Source organism: Micrasema longulum, unplaced genomic scaffold (assembly GCF_059751315.1).
Source record: "Micrasema longulum isolate JH-2025_06_02 unplaced genomic scaffold, ASM5975131v1 h1tg002439l, whole genome shotgun sequence".
Classification (NCBI taxonomy): Eukaryota; Metazoa; Arthropoda; class Insecta; order Trichoptera; family Brachycentridae; genus Micrasema; species Micrasema longulum.
Window position 1 is genome coordinate 1 of NW_028279584.1, and position 24,770 is coordinate 24,770.

The 24,770-nt window shown below is 31.9% G+C and overlaps 1 protein-coding gene across 1 annotated transcript in view; it reads right to left on the reverse strand.

Moving 5' to 3' along the window:
- Window positions 1-155: 155 nt before the first annotated feature.
- Window positions 156-24,770, reverse strand: part of LOC148272201 (vitellogenin-like) — a gene marked incomplete at its 3' end in the record, with an annotated part of 44,184 nt that continues 19,569 nt past the window's right edge. Inside the window, exons 6-15 of the mRNA XM_088240369.1 lie at window positions 22,600-22,752; window positions 18,196-18,409; window positions 17,206-17,317; window positions 15,964-16,176; window positions 7,817-7,951; window positions 7,587-7,708; window positions 6,521-6,636; window positions 5,303-5,457; window positions 918-1,060; window positions 156-332 (exon numbers count right to left, since the gene is read on the reverse strand). Of these exons, the coding sequence (XP_088096495.1) occupies window positions 156-332; window positions 918-1,060; window positions 5,303-5,457; window positions 6,521-6,636; window positions 7,587-7,708; window positions 7,817-7,951; window positions 15,964-16,176; window positions 17,206-17,317; window positions 18,196-18,409; window positions 22,600-22,752 (1,540 nt within the window). The remainder of the gene's footprint in view (window positions 333-917; window positions 1,061-5,302; window positions 5,458-6,520; window positions 6,637-7,586; window positions 7,709-7,816; window positions 7,952-15,963; window positions 16,177-17,205; window positions 17,318-18,195; window positions 18,410-22,599; window positions 22,753-24,770) is intronic.

Genomic DNA, 24,770 nt, shown 5'->3' on the forward strand with positions numbered 1-24,770 from the left:
CTGTGTTTCTGATGAAGAATAAGCCCCAACTTGAAAACGCTCGTCCAGGGTTTCAGTTATATTTCATAGATATAACTGTATTCTTTACCGCCTGGATACAGACTAAATTTATTACAATATCTTTACATAAAAAATTTTTTTTACTGAAATCTAACCTGCATTGTATTCATCGAAGAATATTCCATGTTCATAATTCCGGGAAAATTTTCTCAAGTCTGGTTGGTGGTTTGGTCGGGGAATAGTATTTCCTGAGACGAAGCCTTGTTTCTCTACTCTAGAGGGAATGGTGGACTTTCCAAGATTATCCAAGTGGCTCCAAACAAATGACGCAACTAAAAATTACAATCAGAAAAACATTATATTATATTAGGATAGAAAGTGAATTACTCACCACCCAGAGTTTGGACTCAACATACTGAGGGTAGGAGTGACTAGGTGCAAATATAATTAACAGAAGTGAGGTTTTCTGGAGGGAGAAGACACGATCTGCTATTGTGGAGGGGTGCAGGATGGTCCTCGTCTGCTGCTGTGTCCAATGCGGCTGACTTGTGAATGGGATGATTTGAGGATGGCCACTGATATGGCGATATCTGTCGCTGCACATTGGAATGGCGAGGTCAGAAGTCCGGACCCGATGAGTAAGTAGTCATTTGTTGATTTCATGTAAAAAATTTCAATGGCTGGTTGAACGTCCATGGTTTATCGAATCTTATAAATTTTAAGCAGGGATTACGCAAAAACAATACAATAGATAAGACAATACTGTCCTGTCCCAGCTTTGCGAACAGCCTCGACTGCGCAGGACCTTCTTCAATTCTTCTATCTGCGGATTTTCGTGAAGTAGAAAGGCTGTTTTTTTTTATTGATCTGGGCATAATTTATCTCTTTAATAACTTTTATTACGATGATTGACATACCTTGATTGATTTTTTCTTCCTTCAGAATCTGCAAGATTTTTCTGACAACAACATAACTCGGGCACCTCATGACTTGTAGATAAGAAGCCAGACGGATCTCAACATCGAGCGACTGTTTTGCAAACAACTCGAGAAAATAGCTCCTGCAGGTAAAGTAAAAAAGAAAAATACAATTAAATGATAAAGTTATTATTTGTTGATTGGTTACATTGAAATGAGTGAAAGCACTCTCTTCCAGGGGCAAACCGTGTATATAAGCGATTATGCGCAGCTTACTATATTTGACTATCCATAATGTTTTACGGTGACTTACAGAAAAATAAATAAATATGTAACTAATATTTCTTATAAATCATTTTTTTTATTTATTTTTTTATTAATAACAAATTAAAATACAATATTACAACTAAACACATTTTTTTACATTAACCAAATACATATATTTACATTAACATTTCCAATTACCTAAAAGAAATAAACAATTCTTGTGTACATAATGGGGAGTGACGTCTTACAATAGATTAATTTATTTTAATCAATAATACATATTTTGAGAATAACATAAATAAATTACAAAAAAGATATTAAGGATGTTTTTAATCAGTGTTACATAAAGAAGAATTATAGATGTAATTTTTTACTTCTTTCTTAAACATATTGTATTCCTGACTGTACTTTTTATTATCTTTGTTCATTTTACTAAAGAAAAATATTCCTCATTCATTGCCATCATTTGTATTTTTATCCAAATATAAATATAAATATTAATAAAGCGCGGCCAGCGTCAGCAATGACCCAAAGAACTAGCCGATTACTCCAGCTTATTTCTTCATACAAATAAGTATACTATATTTTGAACATATTAAGCCCAGTGGCAGGATTTTTCTCCTAGAGTAAACATGCAGATTACCCAAATTCTTTGAATATTCTCGATTTGAAAAACAGTATTTCAAACATTATTTCTTATGGACTATTTTTCTTTGAGATGATACTTTTGACATATGACTCGCAACACATGTGTCGCTTGACGCGGCCGTTTTTGGCATTATTCATTTCTAGAAAAAATCAACCAGTTGACATTTCAATCGTTATGAAAATACCTAATACTGACTGAATTCATTGTGCTATTTTTTATGAACTTTAATATAAGTTATGTGTTAAATTAATGGATAATATAGTTACACAATATTATAAATCACGAAGTTATATCGTTTGAGTTGATTTTTTAGATGAGAGTTTTTGTCTCACGCAGAACTACAGAAAAAAAGCAATTCACAGTTTATATCACTTACATTATATTATGTATCTACTATGTAGGTACAAATAAATTATCCTTTTTTGGCTTCCCTCTAAATTAAATCACCGTTCGCCAATGCTCTCTTCACACTTCCGAAACCGTTTTAAAAGTCCAATAAGCTTCCTAACGGTCTTAAGCTACATTTTTCAACAAAATAAATAAAACAACTTTGTTTTTAACCACATATTTTTTTCCCACAGACCGGTTTCAAAGCTAAACAAGCTTTTTTCTCAAGGTTTACTTAACTAATGTTTTATTTCCTATTTTATTTTATTTTATCAGTATGTTGCCAATAAAACAAATGAATAAAAGTCTTTTTTTCTTGAAAGGATGGTAATGTGAGATGGATAAAATCGAAACTAGACAGGAGTGGACTAAAAGGAATATTGTTAATTTGGTTATTTATTAATTTTAGCTAAGTAAATTTTAAGAAAGAAGCTGTTTAGCAATGAAACCAGTAAAAAAAAAGTTGTGTTTTTTAAAAAAAAAAAAAATTATAAAAAAGAAATATTTGCGTTATTATGATTTACCCAAATATTTCATTTTGAGGGCCATTTTTCAACGAGTTGTAAATAACTCATTATAAGAAATTGGGAATCAAGTTAGGGTAGAGTGGGATTCGAACCATGGACCTTTGATCCGTGAGTCCGAGACACTGGCCACGGAACCACATTCAAGACTGATTCAGTTAGATTCGGTTAAAAATAAATTGTTTTATTTATTGGCTTTTTGGCTCCACGTGTAGTATTTGGTAAACATGGAAATAATAAAATAGGAAAGAATTCATTAGTTACGTAAAACTTGACGAAGAAGCTTGTTTGCTTTGAAACCGGTCAGTGGAAAAAAAATTGTGGCTAAAAACAATGTTGTTTTATTTATTTTATTATAATGAATAACCACAAAGTTGGTGCTTCAAATATAAAATTTATACATTTTTAAAGTTGAAACAGCAATTGTATTATTCTAGCTTTCGCTATTCTATATCGCTAGCCAGCACTTTCGCCTCCTCCTAAGTCAATGCCGCATCCCTTAGTTTGGCCGAATAAAGTCGAAAGATCGTCATCGACAGTTTTCCAGGATAGCGGGAGCCCGAAGGTGTGAAGAAGAGAAAACTTATGGGTCCCCTGAGGACTCCGCAGCACGTGTCCAAGCAAGTCCACCTTCAAAACGCTCGCTATACAAGGCTGCTGTGTCCGTTCTCGGACTTCAATATTAGTAATGAAATTGAACCACCTTATGCTCCTTACTTAATCTCAAAACACCAAGTTTGGTGTTTTGAGATTAAGTAAGGTGCCAGGATTTGCGCCCGTATAGAGGTACAGGCGGCCTCCGTGGTGTAGTGGTCAAGACGCTTGACTCACGCACGGAAGGTTCCGGGTTCGATTCCCGGTGAGAACACAAAAATTAAAAATGTGATTTTTCTCAAGACTGGGTGCTCTGTGATGTAATTCACCACTGTAATTAGGCCTCCTAGCCTGTTGTGGTGCAAAAAAAAAAATGTAAATGTAAAAAATGTACAGGCATGAGTGAAATATTCGAAATTTTGTTTTGACCGAGTATATAATAGAGTTCCAGACAGCACGCGTCGTGTTTGAAGTGGCTCCAGCAATTCCTACGCAGGTTGCGAATAGCAATTTTTTTATATTTATTTTAAAAAAAAAATTATTAGGGAAATCAACACTTCTACATACATATTTTTAGTAAACAAACAGATATAGTGTATAAACTCAGAACTAATAACAGATTTCCACATAGTATACAAAGTTAGTAAAGAAAATATATTACATATCAAATAAATACAAACAATTTATACATATCAAAATGTTATTTTCATGTACTTAATAATCAAAGATTTTTTAAATATTAATTTTAAGAACATTAAGTTACTGTAAATTGGACGGGATAAGGGCAAAAATGCTTGAAGAGAGGATAAGGAGGGGAGGGGAGATGTACATATTTATTATTATAATGTCTACTAAGTTACATAATACATTTTTAGTGTAAATTTTAAATCTGACAGAGTGTTGTGTAATCTATATTTTTAAATTTTGTATTGTACATTGAAAAAGTCCTACGAAAAAAAGCATTTTTAACATACGATGTTTTACTCATTGGTACATAAAACAGGTGGTACCGTCTACAAATCCTGGCTGGCACATGTATTGATATTAAACCAAGCAGCTCTGTACAGTCAACCATTCCTGTCATAATTTTGTAAAGCAGTAGTTGGTCCGCACACACTCTGCGGTATTGTAGAGAAATGATTCCATGGAAGGTGGAGGCAGTGAGAGTAGATACATAAGAAATACCGGTTTTGTATTTAAGGTACTTTATAAATTTGTTCTGAATATTTTCTATTCTACTTATATATATGGCATACTGGGATTGATGAATAAATATGAGATTACCGCTTTTATCAATTATTTCACGGTTCGTTTAGCATTTTGTGTAAACAGGTCAAATAAGATACATTTGTGGGGTTCATTTTATCTGAAATTATAGTGCAACGACCGATGAAGCAAATTAGCGTTTTCTAATGGATTCAATACATTGCATTCTGTGAAACACGAGATCAACGTCTTGCAGAACATTAACATTGTCTCTACCATAGAGAAATGAACAACAAAGGGACGCGGTCTATAAGAGAAAACAAGGCGTGGTAATGCCCAGTTCAGCTCAGCCACTCAGTCACTCAGTTCCAGCATGTAGTTCAAGTGCAGTTACTTCAACTCCTCATCGCCGTTATACTCGCGTGACACAATTAATTATTTATTCACCATGTAATAAATACGCATTAAACAGCAACCTTGTGTCTTCTGTCAATCTCTAACTGGGGTAAGAGCTCCACCACCCCCAGAAACCAAAATCCTACACATTTATCCTAACCCATAATCATATTGCAATAAAACAAACATAAAAAAACTGTGTTCCCTCTGCTTTAATCTTTCCTCTGTCAGTTTCATGTTTTGCTTCCGAGCATAAGGGATTTAAATTACGCTGTGCACTGCTAATTTAGCTTCGATAAACCTGTTTTCATTTGCAATTACTGCACTTTTATCTTAAAAAGAATTATAAATCCAAATTATACCTAGTTTCATAGCATGGTGACTTCCTGAAGGCATCGATGGAGTGTATGCGAATAGGGAGCATGATATTGGGATTCTCAATAGCTTCCATTAACATGTCGGCAAATTCCTTTGTAAAGCCACCAATATTTCCTAGCGATTTTATACTGACAGAAACCTAAAAATAAATAAAGGTAATTACAAAAATACTTGGCCATGAAATGCGTTTCTTTATTTATTGTATTGTTGATTCTTCAAACTAAACTTATGTGTTCTGAAGTACCATATAAATTGGATTTTCAGGAATGGGCTTAAGTGACAATATTATGTGAAGTCGCTTCATCAATATGTAGATTACCTGGGTAAAATTGTACGAGAAGAATGAATAATTTTGTTAGAAAATTTACAGAAGATAATAATGACGCAATAATATATTATATTCAAAATTGCTTCAATTTATTGTAAAATAGTGCTCTATAACAAAACAATATATTTTTACCAATAATATTCATTTCGATTATTTATATTTTTATTATGGCCCTCGATCAAGACGATCAGATTCTTTAATAGAAAATTTTAAAAAGTAGACATTTAGACGAAAAACATTTTTTGCCAACCAAAAGTTATAAAGTGATGAAACATTTTTGCATATTTTATCCAAATGACAATAAAAGGATACATTTTTTTTTTATTATTATTTTTTATTATTTTTTATTTTTATTGGGGATATCAACAGTAATACAAATATAACAAATAACATATACAGAGAATAAAACCAATGACAGATATCCACAGAAATACATTAAATACACGTACAATACATACAAGTGTGTTTGTGTGAGTGTAAGTGAGTGAGAGGGTGGGTGTGTGGGTGTTATATTGGAAAGAGGGTGACAGGTATCGAAAATATAAATATATATAAAATATTAAGAAATAGAGATAAAATTTAATAAAATAAAATAAAACTTTATTATTGAAACTAAGTATAAGACAAAAAAGTATGTTTTAAGACGCGCATTTTAAATGTTATTTTTTTACAATCAAATGGATCAATAAGGGGAAAGTTCAAATTATATTCACTAGCAAAACGGTAATATTGATAACGGTAAAGGTAATATTGATAACGGTAATATTGATAACGGTAAAGTTCAAATTATATTCACTAGCAAACGGTAATATTTTGGTAATATATAATTATCATGTTTACACATTAAGAAATATGGCTGAAAATTGACTATTACCTTTTCCCGTAGGCTTCTCGGGATGTCCCCTACGTCTTTTCGCAGTACTGATTCAACGTTACGTTGGAATATTTTTATTATGTCCATGTTTTGTTTTTCCATACAGCACTCCATTACTAAAACATTTCATTACAATTTATATAATACTCGTATGCTAGACACCGAAAAAGATAAACTTACAAGCCGAGATGTAGGTTATATAAGATTAAATAGGATAGATAAAAATAGGTCATTTGGAATTCTTTAAGTCTTTCCATTTCTTTAATTTCTTCAGGTAACTCATTGTACAAATTAAAACCTTTTTACAATGAGTCAGGCGCGTGCGGTGCCTATCATCAGTAGGGATGCTGACAAAAAATAATCACATTCTTACTTTTAGTCGATATAGGTAGATTTAAATTTATTGCAACAGAGAGGGAAAACATTTTTGAGAAGAAAACATGGAAGTCTAGGCATTTACAGGGCTTTTGACCTGTCATTGGCTGGTTTAAGTGGCCACTTTACACACCGTGTAACATTAACCATTCTGCCCATGTTTGAACATCCACATTTCCTCAACTCTACCATCTGTTGACTTTTGTGAAGTAAAAGAGCTGAAACCTTTATCACGTGGGTGAGATTCATCCGGCTGAACCAAATCACCTACTAGGCAACGCCTGCAAACAATTTTCCAATTTTTATACTTCTTCTTTTACCAGGTAGTTAATTCAACAATGTTTGAGCATGTCCAAATGCTTGCAGACTGGCTGGATTTCCTCCCTAGGGAGTTATTCATATATAAATTTATTGCAACAGAGAGGGAATTTTATTTGAGAAGGGAGCTCTTTTACTTTACAAAAGTCAACGGACAGAAGAGTTGAGAAAATTTGGATGTTCAAACATGAGCAGAATGGTGAATGTTACACAGTGTGTAAAGTGGCCACTTAAACCAGCCAATGACAGGTCATAAGTCCTGTAAATGCCTAGACTTTTATATTCCCTTCTCTTAAATGTTCTTCGTCTCTGTTGTAATATGTAAGGTTATTATAATTTAAGAAATTGATTATGATAATAATTTAGAACTTACGAGAACTCTTGCTGTTTCTGCAGTATGAGTGAACCATGGAAGAAGCTGCAAGAGAAACTGCTTTGTCCATTGGAGATCTTTCCAGAAGATCCTTCATGCTGACGATCATTTCCCGTTGTGGTCTGTTCATAAATAAAAAAGGTTTTTTTATATTCATAATTTGGTTTTAAAGTCTGACAAGAGCAGCGTTAAATCAAATTATTTATATATATTAGAATAAATGTCGTTACCTAGGAATTGTGGCCATGGACATGAGCCATTCTTGTCTCGTTTCCTCGGAAGCTGTTCCTTTGATGATCATCTCCTTAATTAATTCTACAGACCCGATACTTGCAATATAAGGAAGTGCATCTAATACGTGTTTTCTGTATTAAAAAAAACAAGAAAATATTGTCATATCGATCAAATGATTCAATCTACGAATGCTCAAAAAGGGGATAGTTTTTATTTAACAATAATTAATGTCGTAGATCTGTACATACGCAGTTTTCCTGGTCGGTAAACAGTTATAACCAAGCATAGTTAAGAATGACGCAATGGGACCGAGCCATGTACATTATCTATAATCTCTAATGTAGAAAAATCAACTGTTTTTGTAACTTCTCTCGCCCTATGTGTAAATTCTACAAGCTACCGATAGTGGGCGGTATATGGTTCTAGCCAGTGGCGTGTGTTCCATATAGGCACATAAGCAATGCCTAACCTACGAGAATTTTGCCATTATTTGCCGGATCGGCTAAGGCGCAAACTACAAAGGCTTATTTTGTTCATATTGCAGCTGTTGTTTACATGAACAAAACGTGTATGTGTGGAGTTTTTTTGTTGTTTTACTTACGCGCGTATGGGTAACTTTGTAGGCAGTGCATTTTATGAACTTTGATGCATTGTTTTAGAAATAAAAAACGAATGCATTACTGACATCTAGCATTTTAAAAATGTTTTTTTTATAAAAGACGGTCAAAGATCAAATGTCAAATAAATAACCTCAAACTACTCAAATCGATACTTTCATACAACCGAAAATATAATCAACGTTTATTTTATTAATAAAAAATTTAAACGGAGTTCTGTGAAACTTGTGATATTGACGGAAATGTGCGTTTAACCGTTTTAAAAAAAACAACAAGTTTTCTCGGTCATTCTTTATGGAAAAAAAACTTATTATTAGCAAAGAAAAGTGCACTCCTAAATTATATTAAATTAGAAAAATATATTCAAATGTTACACGTTAATTCAGTGTTAATTATTATAAAGAGTTCAACAGGCTAACTGGGTGTGTACATAAAAAAACAAAACGATTTAAACTAATATGACGAGCAAAGGAAACTGTTTGGTAAGATTTATTTTACTTATACTCGTATTAAATAAAATGAATTGTTTTTCTACTGCTAACCCTAGTTTAAAACTCTGTTTACGCGACTAGTTCTAGCATATGATTCTGGGATAAAAATATGATTTATTTATGCTGTTTAAAATTTATTTATACCTACTGTTAATATTTTAAGCATTAACTTTGTGGTCAAACATTTAAATAAATGTTATTAAATATTTGTCTATAACCGCTTACTGACTTTTATGTATCTACCGATTTCAAGACGTATCTGTCTCTCCATCAGGACGCCAATTAAACCAACATGCAAAACCCACTATACATCTTCGCCATAGTTGTTGCACAAAAATATAATTCCAACATGCCATGCGTTTTATTAGGCAACCCTTACATGCACTGATAAGGTTATAAAAATGTTTGATGTTGTAGGAAAAATATTTGGAAAAAGAGGGAGGGGATGAAAGGAGGGGCGTGAGTAATAACAAACAAAACTAAAAAGAAGCGGATATATTCCTTGGTACCTACACTCTACACTGCGCAGATGCGTTTCTACTATCATCTCCCAGGGAACAGCCAAATGTGAACCAAGTGTTTTTACAGTTATTTACTAGGAAAAAGACAATAGATCCTGTTTACTGCATACGAAAATAAAATAGGGACGAGTTTGAGTTTGGGTATCGTCTATTGTCTTGTTAACATTAATAATAAGTTAAGGAATGCTATTTTTGTTTACTTTTTTATATTTTACTTTTTGTGCTGTTACATGTTCACTTAATTGCCATACTTACTAGTTCTTTGCTCAATGTATTATTATTGCGTTTCTTAAAATTATTTTTTATTATTAACCTTTGAAAATCATTCTTCTGTTGTTGAAATTCCATTTGTCGATGCGTTTTGAAGCTGCAAGACTTTTTGTGATGTTAGCTCTCATATTATATAAATGTTATCAACTATCAAATATCTAAATTTAGTAAATGGGGTCTAGAATTTCAACCGTCCATGCGCTCAGTAGCTGCAAGGCTTGTTGTTATCTAAATTCTAATTTTATAAATCTGCTTTTTATTTCGTTTTTAAAATATCACCTAAACTCTAAGCTTTATTGTCAAATAATAAAAAAAAAAAAAAGTAAATAGGGGCTAGATTTCTTATTGTAAATGCGCTCTGTAGCTGCAAGACGTTCTGTCTAGCTCATATATATCATAATTGTAATATACCATAATTGGAGACGAGGAACTAGAAACCCAACCGTCCATGCGCTCTGTAGCTGCAAGACGTGTTGGGATATTTATTTATTGTACAGCGCCCTTGAGGTGATTTTCACAAAAATGGCGCTATATAAATTATCCAAACATTATTATAGGGTGAACCTTGCAATGGAACATCGCATAATGGGTTATATTGAAAGGTTGTTTGGTAATTGATCAAAGGAAAATCATTTTTTAAGGTCTTCCTAATGTGAAATATTTCTATATTGTTTACTTTTAATCCATTATTATTTGAAGGTAGGATTTTAACTCTCGTATCTTTATAAGTCATGATTAAAATTGATCAGGTGATTTGCGAATTCGGAGAAATTGTTATTGCGAAGACATTTCGTGTAATCTTTAACACAAATATCAAAATTTCTTGATGTTTTTCTTATAATAGTCACCTTTACCTTTTAAACTTACGCCCCTCCCTTCATCTCCTTCCTTTTTTTCAACTATTTCTCCTACAACATCAAACATTCTCATAACCTAATCAGTGCATCTAAGGCTGCCTTTTAAAAAGCATGGTATGTTGGTTTTATATTTTTGTGCAACAACTATGGTGAAGGTGTATAGTGGGTTTTGCATGTTAGTTGAATTGGTGTTCTGACGAAGATACGGGTACGTCTCGAAACCAGTAGACATATAAACGCATTTAATAACATTGAATAGTTTATAAGTAGTAATAGTTTGTGTCTTTCTTGCTTACCGTAACACTTTATTTATTGTTTGCCTTACAGAATTTATTTCATAAGCTTATATCTTTGCATTTTTTATTTATATGCTTACTGTTTTTTCTTGCATACCTTTGTTATTATTGTTTTTTTTTACTCTGTAAAACTTTTTATCATATCCTCTTTAACTAATTTCACAATTTTTTTCTGTATATTCTGTTTATTATTCAGTATGTTAGCATGTATTTCAATTTTATTTTTTTGTAAATGCCTTTTGGGCGTTAATGAACAAAATAAATAAATAAATAAGATCTTAGAAAATAATATAAACATTCAATCACGTCACATTTAATATAAAATTTATCTATAACATATTTTAAAATTTGATTAAAAATATTGCAAGGATTTCTGTTTTTTTTGGTAACTCATTGTACAATATAAACCCTTGAATAATGAGTTTTGAGGTTACGTTTTCTCCTCATCGGTTTTTTTAAATTATCCATAGTTCTATACGCATGTGCCAGCGTAAGTGCCAGCTCTGTCAGCCACAAATACTCCCCTCTACACGTTTGCCAATACGTATTTGTCAACGCATTGGCTATCATATTGGCCAAGCCGCATCAATAATAATGAAGAAAAAGAAGTCATTTATTTACCCATGAATCAAAAAAGTATAGCATATACAAAAAGTCGTGAGTGCCTTTCTGTGTCCTTAATTACTTGCATATTATAAAAAAACATCGTTAAGTGACACAAAAGAGTATACATAGTAAGGAGGTTATTCTGCATCACATATTATGTGGGGAACCATTGCGATTATATAAATTTCAAGTAATCGTCAGTTATTTGTGTAAATTTACCGTGAGTGACAGTTAAAACTTTTCGTTTTTACCGACGCGACATAAACTGTTTTACCGACATCTCAATTGGTGCAGCAAAAGCATATTCGATTTTACCGACGCACCGCGACGTGTTGTAAACTTCATTGCTATTAGTGCTGGCCAGGAATTAGTGCTGTCCCATCGGTGTAGTACCTACTTACGTACGACTTTGTAAATATTTCGAAATGGCTCAATCATTAAACGCGCTTAGTTATATGACTAAAGCAAAAAATATTGTTAATTTAATACTCAAAATAATTAATGAACCCAATAATAAATTTACAAAGGAACAGTTAGGGAAAATCTCGCCACAAACCTCGGAACTATTGGGGACTGTTGGTGAAATGGCAGTATCAATGGGCATTCTTGAGGGTGAGTTGGCGGCCTACAAGAAATTACCCCAGCCTTCTACATCTGCTATTAACTCGGTGAACACCACCGATCTTTTTTTTGAAGCAATCTCGGAAATTGAAGAACGTAAGGAGAGATCGAAGAATTTAATTATTTTTAACATACCTGAGAGTTTATCTACCACTCAGCCACAGAGGATTGAGGATGACACAAAAACAACTCATCATGTAATTAATCAAATCGAACCACTACCAAACAGCGACTTGATTAAGATGTATAGACTAGGCATACAACGGGAAGGAGTAAATAGGCCAATTAAAGTTGAGTTGCGAGATTCTTCTCAAACCAAAAGGCTTTTGCGCTTTAAGACAAAATTATCTGGGGGTGTTAAAATGAAACCTGACCTTACAATCAAACAAAGAAATCACCTAACCGATCTAAGAAGCGAGTTGGAATCCAGGACAAGTAATGGTGAAGAACATTTGACTATAAAATATATAAATTCCACACCAAAAATAGTTTCCACTGTACCAAAAAACTAAAAAAAATATCGTTACTTAAATTTTTATATCAAAATCTTAGAGGAATGTGCACAAAGCTCCAAGAATTTATAAAAACCACTCCCACCTTATTATACGATGTCTTCATTTTCACAGAAACGTGGCTTCATAAAGATATATATACTTCTGAATTAGGAATGCATAACTATAACATTTATCGACTGGATAGAAGTAAGAAGACAAGTGACAAAACAAGAGGAGGTGGCATATTGATATCTGTAAATAAAAAAATAGTGTCTAGAAAATTAAAAACAGTTCATGAAAATATCGAACACATTTTCGTATTAATTAGTGTAAATAAGTTAAAAATAGTGATTGGCTGTGTATACATTCCACCGCTGTCTGATCCGATTGTATATCAGAATCACTGTGAAGAGGTTGAACACATGAAATTCTTATATCCGGACGCAAAATTTCTTGTTATTGGAGATTACAATCTCCCTAATATTACTTGGGATAATGTTGAGGCATTACCCGCTGAAGTCGTTAACTATAATAATTCAACCGTTGTCGAAAGAGAAATAATTGAAATGTCCCAGTTCCTAAATCTGCTTCAATTAAATTCGGTAAAAAACAAAAACAACCGTATACTGGACCTAATATTTTGTAGTGATGCATCGGTTTCTGTAAGTGAGTCTCTTGATGTTGTTTTCGCTCCGGATGCTCATCATCCAGTTTTGGATATAATTATTCCTGATTTAAATCTACGTAATGTTACTTCAACAACGTCTTATCGTGATTTTAACAAAGCGAACTATGAAATCATTTGCGAATCTCTCTCTAGTGTTGATTGGTTTTTTTTGCAGGACAGTAATTTGGACAGTATTGTTGATACATTTTATAATATAATAAATAATATTATTGATTTACATGTTCCAATATCTAAAAGTAGAACTTCTAATTTTCCTATATGGTTTAGTAGAGAATTAATAGATCTAATTTTTAAGAAAAAAATTACACACAAAATTTACAAAAAGTCGAGAAATTCGTCTGATTACATAAATTTTCAGTGGTTGAGAAGAGAGTGTAATAAGCTCTCTCGTTTTTGCCATGAAAGTTATATAAGAAGCGTTGAAAATTCCGTAAATAACAATGTAAAAAAAATATTCAATTATTCCAAAAGCCTTAAAAATGATAATACCGTCTTACCAAATGTTATGCATTATAACTTAAAATCTGGAAACAATTTAAACGACATAGTCAATCTTTTCGGCGATTTTTTTAAAAGTGTTTATGACAATAATTCAGAGAATACTTGTTTACCCGAATTAAATAGTAATTCTAACCTAGATTTATCTATTCTTAATATTCAATTAAAAGACATTAAAAACAGCATCATACAACTTGAATCTAAATGCAGTTGTGGCCCTGATAAAATTCCATCTATGTTTTTGAAAAAATGTGTTGATTATCTTGTGTATCCTTTGTATATAATCTTCAATAAATCCTTGTCTGAGGGACACTTTCCTATTGTATGGAAATCCAGTTTCCTTACTCCAATTTTTAAGAGTGGTGATAGGAGTGACATAACTAATTATCGCCCAATATGTATATTATCTGCCATCCCCAAACTCTTTGAAAAAATTATTTTATATAAATTACTTGCATCAACTAACTTAAAGCATATAATAACCACTTCTCAGCATGGATTTATGTCTGCTAGATCTACGCTAACTAATTTAATATTATACGAAAATGTCATAACTAATTCATTTACATTAAGAAAACAAGTAGACTCTATTTACACTGATTTTAGTAAGGCCTTTGACAAAGTGTGTTTAAAAATTCTTATCGCCAAACTATCTAAACTAGGAATAAGTGGTCCTATGATTAAATGGTTTCAAAGCTACTTGACTGATAGAACATTAACGGTAAAAATTTGTGACACTTTGTCCCAAACTTTCTGTGCTACTAGTGGAGTTCCACAGGGCTCCCATTTGGGCCCAATACTTTTCATCATCTTTGTTAATGATGTAATGGATGTATTTGATGATGTGGAGATATTGCTGTTTGCCGATGACATGAAGATTTTTAAAATAATCAATACTGTAAATGATTGTAATATTCTGCAGCGTAATTTAGATAAAATGTTTCAGTGGTGCTCTGCTAATAAACTGCAATTGAATATTAAAAAATGCCAGGTAATGAGATTTTTTAGAATAAAAAATCCCATATTATTCGATTATCTGATGGGAAATACTCAATTAATCTCAACTTCTGAGGTGCGCGACTTAGGCGTCATTTTCGACCAAAAATTATCCTTCATTAGTCACATTAACAACATAACTAGTAAATCTCTGAAAATGTTGGGATTCGTGTTACGTGTGACTAATGAATTCAAAAACATAGGCACTTTGAAGTTGATGTATACTTCTTTAGTGAGAAGTCAGTTAGAGTACAACTCGACAATTTGGACTCCTTACTACAATTGTCATCAAAATTCTCTGGAAAGGGTCCAAAAAAAATTCTTAAGATACATAACTTTTAAACTTGGAATTAGTCATGAATTTTTAAATTACGATTTTTTATTAAAAACATTAAATTTGCTTAAACTTAACGATAGAAGAAAAATTATAGACCTGTTAAATTTGTATAAAATTGTGCATTCTATATGGGATTGCCCAGAACTTTTGTCACTCGTCAACTTCAGGGTGCCTGGAAGGATAACTAGGCGGGTGCCACCGTTTTGCAGTAGTAACTCACGCACAGTGTATGATTGTAATGCCGTATTGAGCCGACTTCATGAACTCGGCAATAGTTGTTCCCACATATCGGATATTTTTAATGTGGGGTATTGTTCTTATAGAACAAACCTTATAAACTTTTTCAAAGATGAGTAGTAATCATATTTAATGTAGTTACTTCATATATGATTTTCTGTTTTTATATATATTTTTATTATAAACCTTATTATGTTTAAAATTTGATTTACTTTTTATATTAATTTTTAAAGTTCTCGTATACTTTTTATTTCAAACTTTTGTTTTATTTAAACTTTTTTTTTCTTAAATATTATGTTATATAATTTTTAGGCTTGATTATTGTTCCTAAGTTTTGAGTGCAAATATGTAGTTTAAAAAATATCAAACCTTATATGTTTATATTATAAATTTGTAAAAGGCAATTATGCCGTGTATGTTAATAAAAAAAAAATAAAAAAAAAGAATCCATGCCATTCTTTTGCACTAGTAACATGTCTGTTTAGTTTTTATTACAAGTGATACCTTGCATTTTATTAACCAACGCAACCGTGCAACAAAACTCACAGTAAATCAAACACAAAAGATACACCCCCACAGTCCATTGATTGAATTTGTAGAAATGTTCATTTTACCTGGCTTGCGGGCAGATAGACGTAGCTCTGGCCAGTAGTTGTGCTAGGGCGGGGTGACTCAGACCACGACAGGCTCGGACCAGCCCTCCCCACAGCCCTACAGCCCCCCCTGACTCCGGGTCCTCATCCACCTTTGATGCACTGTCCCCACTTCGCGTGGTGGTCTCTAGTGAGTCGTCAGAATTATCTGTGTCTTTTGACCTTTCTTCGACCCTGAAACACGAATAATTTCACTATTATTTATATTTATTTATTTTTAGTTACATCAAAAATATTACAGTCCAATTCATTTTCAATACATTACAAAATATACCCAACGGTTTGATTTAATTGGAAAGAGAAATAAGAGTCATGTAAAATTAACATCATCATCATCAGTGGCGCTATAGCCTGTGTGGGCCCTGGCCTCCTCCAGAATCTGTCTCCATTCCTCCCTGCACCCAGCGGCTCTTCCCCCGTTCATCAGGCCAATTGCTCTAATGAGACTTTCCACATTTGGTCTGCCTCTGCTTCGTCTGCCTTTCGGAGTGGTATTTATTTATTTAAATCTTAAAGTAGGGCACACATATCATACATATTGTTATGTGTGTTCTAATAATAACATTGCAAATATATTTAATTTATAAATTGTTTATCACATATGTCTTGACCATTATTTTAAATTTTGATATGTTTTTTTCTTCATAAATATTTTTTTCCATTTCGTAATACTTTTTAATTGCTTTAAATAAAATTGAATTTTGTGACTTTGCCTTTTTTCTAAATGGAAGTCTAATTTTGTTCTTTTCTCTTGTATTGTGATCGTGTTCATGCTGGTTCCGATCAATTTTTTTCCAAAATTCTGTTTTTTGGTATAAAGATAATTTTTGTGGTACGGTTATCATTCATTCTGTGCATATGGCCCAACCATTGTAATCGTCTTTTTTTTATATTTTTTTATTCTTACTACACAACAGACGTTTCCCACCTCGATTTTCTTTTTCAGGATTTTTACCCGAGATCACTTGTCGTGTCGAAAACACTCGTCCAGGATTCTAATTCTATTTCACGCACATAAATGTATTCTAATCCGCCTGAACATAGACAAAGTACACTTATATACTGATTGGATATCTTTGTACATTTTAAGAAAATAAATTCGATTGGTTCCACAAACAAAAAAAAATAGTTTAAGGGGTAAAATATTTAATGTTTCAAAGGGTATTTATTGGAAGTATTGGATTATTTTAAATAGATTCTTACTTGCATAGTTGCTTCAGGATATTGCGAGAAGACTTCAGTTCTCCAGTTCCAGCTCTAATGGAAGAATTGTGATGATGGATCAGAGTATATCGCAATTTTATTGCTTCCCATTCTGTTAACAATCAAGAAAAAAATAGATGAAAATTAAAATCAGTGTTACATGATTTATTACATTTAAATGACCACCAGTTTTGGAAGAAAACCCCTCCCATGAAAAGCTGTTGTGAGTGTACTATGTAAATTAGTTGAATTGAAATACTACATAGGTGTACAAATTTGCTTCCGCCGTTTTTTTCCGAAATTCGAGGCCATATTGTAAAAAAAAAAGATTTTATTTGTGATTTCCATCGGTGGCACTTATTTCTATTCTTATAGCGGCTGTACACACTCGTCGAGACACCCGGAGACAGGCCGAGAGCGAGTACTGGTGGTTTAAAATTAAGCTGGCGCGTTCAGAAAACTCAAACTAACGCACTTAAAATCTACCGGGTGTTGATTTTAAAAAACGTTGTATTAAATTTCAACCAAATGTCCTACCTTTTTTTTTATTTATTCGGTGTTGGATTTAAGGGTTAACTACATATATATAAGAATAAAAAAACACAATACAATTTAAGTTTACACTGAAGATGACTTCTGTGATGGTAGCCAAAACGTCGCGTTGAAACAATTCCAACCTACACGGGATCACCCAAAAAAGACGATACATATTGATTACAGTGGCCCTAAAAATCTAAGCATCGTTTCTCTTAGAATTTGTTTATATGAAAGATAATGTAGTGATTTTTAGGGTACAAAAATTCTGTAAATAATGTCAAAACTAAAATATTGAGTTTGTTTGATAGACTTAGAGGTTCTTCATTGTTCGTTAATTGTATTTTTTAATGAAGAAAATGTAAAACAGTGCACTAGTTCACCTCAATAACAGAATAAGTTCTATATTGATGACAAGTTAAAAATAACTCGATAAAAAATTGTGTGAAAAATAACCTTCGTTCTTTTCGTCCAAAATTTCGCTGCTGGTCTTGTTGACTTCTTCAAGCAGTTTTAGCTCTTGAACCACAGTGCTAAGAGCTCCAGATCGCTTGCCCGAAAACGGTCTGAATTGGTGTTTTTCTCGGCAGGAGACTCCAGTATAAACATGATGGTCTATCACTATGCGACATCTGCTCTCTGAATTCAACAATGGCCATGTTTGGTATTTCTGAAACAGACACAGAATTTTTACAAAAATAAAGGTTATATGGTAAATAAAGTATTGTTGCTAGCTGTCTTACTGGGAATGGTCTTTCATGATATTTATGTTTCCCATTATAAATCAATTAATAATGTCGCGTTTTTGTTTTCTAATTGCTGGCAATCTTCTCAATGGTGTTTATCTTTGTTCGGTAGATTGCAATCCGTAATCCCGCCTAAATTTTGACAGTTCGACTCAAGCGAGACGCCATATTGAAACATTGTGCAATAAAATAGCAATATTCACTATAGTCGACCGACTTACCAAAAGGTCAATTCAATTATGTGAATCCAAAATCCACTTACTAAGCAACGTCATTTTTCTCTTTCTAAATTGAAATTTATGTTAAAATTTAATTGCTATTTTCAAATGAAACGAAACTTGAATTTTCGGTGTAGATTAGTATAACGTTACAAATTTCATTCTGTTTTGTTTGACATTTCTTGTTTCTGGTGTGAATTGTGAGAAACATATTTTGACGATTCGTACGATTGATTAGAAAAAAGTGTGGCTGGCTCGTTATTATTTTTTGATTTAGCGGACACCAGTTTGCCAAAAGTTGGATCATTCTCGATCTCTTTTAACCTTTTATAGGTAAGTATATTATTTATGTCGTTCAATTATGTTAAGTTTATGACAGTTGTACTATTTGGTTAAGATGATTTATTTTAGTTTTAGTCGTATTTTATTAATAACTATGAAAATAAGTGTTGAATTTGTACTTCATTCTTACACAAAATATAGATCTAGGCTTTATTTTCAGATGCAGACAATTCCGTTCCTAGAGTGCTCCTTTAGGTATAAGTTATTTGAATTCGGGTGAGGATACGTAATCATAAACTGTCTTTTATTGATTTGATTGAAAACAGCTCTCCTGGCTTCGAAACATTCGAGCATGGACCATGATTAGAACTGTGGAGGAGCTGTTTCGCACTGCTCAGGATAGGAAAGCTTTCTCCCAAGTGATCGGGGGGACCCGACATGACACGCGAAGAAGAAGATTGATTTAATTTGACAAATTAATATTTTACAACCTTTGATTGCATATTTTTGTCTTGCCCTTAAATGTCTTCACCAAATTTACATTTATGTAAGTGATATTTCTTGAAATTATTGTTTGAAATAAATAAATTGTACAGAAGAGAAATGACTGATTTTAATTTTCGCTTTCTTACTAATAATAACAAGTTTATTTGTAAGGTGGCGAAATTGATTTGATGCGTTTCTCTTTTCAGATCTGGAAAATTCACATTTATTAATTTTTCAAATATTTAGGTTTTGACATAACCTTACCAAAAACAATAGTGCATTATAGTTCAAAGTTAATGGCTGTTAAAACCATAGACATTTAGATAGGTTAAGTTTATTTTTTTTAACTTTATAGTATGGTATTGCATTCCATTACTGACCTATCTTACTAATTTGTGAGAAATTATGATTTTATATATCATATCGAAAGATATTAATCTACGTGTTGTATAATTTATTATTATTATTATTATTAGATTATTTTGATTGATTTCACTATTTATTTATACATACATATATGTATGTGTACTCATATGCGTACATTTATGTGTGTTTATGTGGGCGCATATATTATTATAGATACTAACTATTGTAACTAGAACATAATATTATAAACATAATGTAAATGAATGCCTCGACACGGGTTATGCCCAGTGAAGTGTAAAGTGAATAAATAAGTAATTAAAATGAATAAATAAATAAGTACTATAATCTGTGGTTAGACTCTTGTTGGATAACCCGATTCCTTCCGTTATTATTTGCATTATTTAATGTCAAATGCTAACTGGTCTGTGACGTAATATTTTTCAATTTATGTATGTCATCATTATAATTGTTATTTCTTAATTTATACATAACATTTACAACATATTTCTACATTTACACATTTATACTTAACCTCAATATCAAATACATAGATGGCGCTCCAAACGCGCTAGCGAAAGCTTTCCCTGTTTCATGACATATATACTAAAAACCAAAAATGTCACCGATATGGATATTCGCTAAAAAGCGGAATGGGGAATGTTTATTTATTTATTTATTTATTTATTTACGGACAAAGTCCATTATAAACATTACAATTAAAAGAAATTTTTACAAAGGAATAAAAAAATATAAGGAACAGAAATAAGCAGCAAAGACAGATGATAGATTTTTTAGATTAAGTAAAAAGCATAGGCTAACTATACAGATTCTTTAGCTGATTTGTAAAGAAAGACATCCTTACACCATAATAATCAAGATCTTGATGATCGTTCACCCGCCTGATCATTCTGGGCAAAGGCGACTGTGCACCATAATTGGTCCTGTAGTGACCGAGGAAAAGCATTTCATTATTTCTTAGTCTACGGGTGGGAACGTTAAAAAGAATCTTTTGCAAAATTTCAGGGGCATCAATGAGACAGTTCATAATTTTATACATGCAGATTATATCTGCAATGCATCTGCGTTTTTCAAGACTTGATATGCTTAAAAACCTCTCCATATCAGAATATGAATAGTCTCCTCTTTCCAATCCCATCTTCCATGCAATTTTTCTTATAAAACGATGTTGAACTGATTCAAGGCGCTTGATATGAACAGCATAATGAGGGGACCAGATTACAGATGCATATTCAAGAATAGGGCGAACTAAAGAGCAATAAAGTGTTTTAAGTGTAAGCATGCTTTGGAAATCAGACGTAGTTCTATTAATAAAGCCTAAAATTTTTAAGGATCTGTTTACTATATTATCAAAGTGTTCCAGAAAAGTTAGTTTATTATCTAGGATCACTCCAAGATCTCTTATAGAGGTGACAATCGAAAGAACTTGGCCATTAAGTTTATAATCAAAAATAAAAGGATGTTTACATTTATGGTATGAAATAATTTTGCATTTATCGATGTTAAGTTCCATGTTATTAGTTTTGCACCAAGTATGAAATGCATTTATGTCTTCTTGGAGTCTGACACAGTCATCAATATTTTTAATTAGCTTAAGTATCTTGTTATCGTCAGCAAAAAGCCAGAATTTTGTAAAAGAAAAAACATTAGCAGCATCATTAACAAACAGATTAAATAGAAGAGGGGCCAAGTGGGCACCCTGTGGTACACCAGAAGTTACTAGGAAGCTATTTGATATGAAGTTATTGATTTGTATTATGTTGTAGAATTCTACATAAAAGTGGCCACTTGAACCCAACCTATGACAGGTCATAAGCCCTGTAAACGCTCGAATATCCATAATCTTGAAACAAAAATTCTACCCATCTCTGTAGTGATATAAATAATATTATACAATGAGCTTTAGCATGTATTTGCAGTTGGTATTTATTTTCCACACTGATGAAAAAAAAACCGCTCTTTGAAATCTAATGAATGTTCAAAATATACATTGAAATAACTTCTAAACTACAGTACAGTCCCGTTTAACCGAATTTGATGAGACCGATGAGGTTTCGATCAAACGAAAATTTGGTTAAACCAGAAAATATGTACATAGCGAAAATGTGTGAATTAATAAAAATATAAAATTTCTAAAAACACATGAAACGTTCTTGCATGATGGAATACAAAACGAAATCGAGGAAGTAAAAAAATGTGTTTTTTTTTTTTTGCTTCATATGAGAAGAAGATATCAGCTCAGATGCTCTTGATGTTCAAGGTACACCATGAAGTATTCAAACATCCTAGTGATTTCTGAAAGGCTTAGCCCTCTCTTTTCTTTTTTTTTTGTAAAAGAAATATTTGCGTTCTTATGATTTACCCAAATATTTAATTTTGAGGGCCATTTTCAAACGAGTTGTAAATAACTCACTATTAGAAAATGAGAATCAAGTTGGGGTAGAGTAGAATTCGAACCACGGACCTTTGGTCCGTGAGTCCGAGACACTAGCCACAGGACCACAACCCGATTAATTTTACCGATGCTTACTGTATGAAAGCAGTAAAGAATATGGTAATACAAAAAGTATTTCGGTGATTTGGATTGTCTAGAAATTCGGTTAAATGGGATTCGGTCAAACAGGACTATAGTGTAATTTTTAAGAAAAATAATGAAATTTTCAAATAATTCTCTTATCTCAAATATTTTTTACGATTGCCAGATTTAATTCAGGTTTCAGGGGTTAAAAATAATGTTAACTCACGCTCTGGAAGTGGTATCTGACGGTCTGAAGAATGGAGAGATATTGGTATCTATCTTGGCACTGGGACAAGTCCTTCATCTTCATGACCACGAGACTGGTATCTTCCTGTCCTTGCATTTTATATTCTGTTGTGCAGGTTCCGTGAATATCACGCTGGAAAAAGGAGATAAGCGTTTACAGAGAACAAAAAATATTATACAATCCTGAAAACAAGAGACGAGTTATAATGAAAAGTTAAGATTAACAATGGAAGTATAAGGGACATCGTTCCATTCCTTGAATTTCAGATTTGAATTGAGAAAAGTTTTTTTGATAAGTATGATACAAAATGATTTTTTTTGAACTCGTGTAAAAATAACATTAAATTTTAATTAGAATGAATGTATTATTGTTTTATGTTTTTTATGTATTTATCCTATGTTTTTTTTTTTTCATGTACTCGTATTTAAAAGTATATAAACTCTTATAAATAAACAACTAAAACAGTGTAAGTCACTCTCCAAGCACAAGAGTTAGTCTCTTTTTTGGAGAGTTACAGTGATAACATTTATTAGATGTGTAAAAGAAGATATGTTTAGAATTTTACAAAATCATGTACTTTTTGTGAAATTTATGAATAAAAAAATTAAAAAAAAGTGTTGAGGTTTACAAATATCTCGACAATATAAAAAAAATGATAGGATGCGATTAAAAATATTACAAACAAATGATAATGACACCGCAATTAAAAAATACAGAAAGGCGTAAACTGTAACAAGATTCAGATTGTGAATAAATATGCTGCATACAAAGACGATTGTGACACGGTACAAATAATCCAATGTAGAACAAACCAGATGACTCGAGCATAGACTATCAGTCCATTTTTCTAATACCGGTATTTTTTTTTTTGATATTTCAATTTCAAATATCGGAACCCCGGAATTTTAATATTTTCTCGATATTTTTGCTAAATATTTAATAAATACTTCAAAATTATAATCTTTTTTGCTTCACCGCATTAATTTTTTTAGGCTAAAATGGTTGTAAAAGATAGGAAAAGTATACCAACAGTAATTATTTAAATTCATCGATTATTTTTGAGGTTTTCTACTTCAATTTAAGCTTAGGTAGGTACGTGTATTTTAAACGCGATAATAACACCTTAAAACTAACAAACACATACATTTATCAAAATGTCTATGCTATTTTAAAAAAATCGAAAAACGATGAAATAAGTAAACAAATTAGGATAATTAATAATTAATGTTTGTACGCATTAAATAAAATCTATAAAAAAAATATTCAGCGTGTTGTTGGCGGACTAGTAATGTCAACTAACTAAAACGACAAGGAAGCTACTGCCGCTACTGGCGCTAGTGACGGAGTTTGGTTGAACGAAATCAGCATTTTGATTTCTGATTGGTTTAATGAGCGGACAGCGAACAAAGAATCGATTACGTTTGAAGTTTGAAATTTTAATACCAGACAAAATATTTTTTAAAACTCATCTAATATCGAAATACCGGTAATAGAAAAGTCATTATCGGTGTTTTCAAGATCGCGTTTTTGGGTCAATTTTCCGACTTTTCAACATAATCGAAATCCGTTGTCTATACTCTACCGATGACATACCAGGGGCGAATCGTTGAAATAAACGATTATGCACAGCTTACCATTATATTTGACTTTCGATAAAAATATTTCATAGTAATGTGTCATTAATTTTGAAGATGTTTTTTAAATTGACTTAAATTTACTGTCTTATAATTTACTTAAAGATTCTTCTCATCGTTTCTTTGAATCCCTTCAAATAAATATGTGTATATTTATGTTTTTCCTTTTTTTTAAAAAATATTCTATTTTATTTTATTTTTACATCTGAGCATGTTTTTCATTCTTTATTTCCATTCTTAATTCTTAATTACTCTTACAAATTTTCTTCATTTTTAATATTATTTCCATTTGTAAATACTCACCACAAACTACAAACTTTAAAATATCTTTTTTTCACTTAAATTTTAATTTTTAAACAACTTTCATTCATGTTTTTCTTTTTCTTACTCTTTTTTATACTTTCATAATTAATCTTACATATAATTGCTTTTTAATATGGAAACTTCACTGGTCCATTAGAATTAAGTCTAATTGTGTAAAATATTAAACTTAGTAACTGTACTGTATGTTTCCTA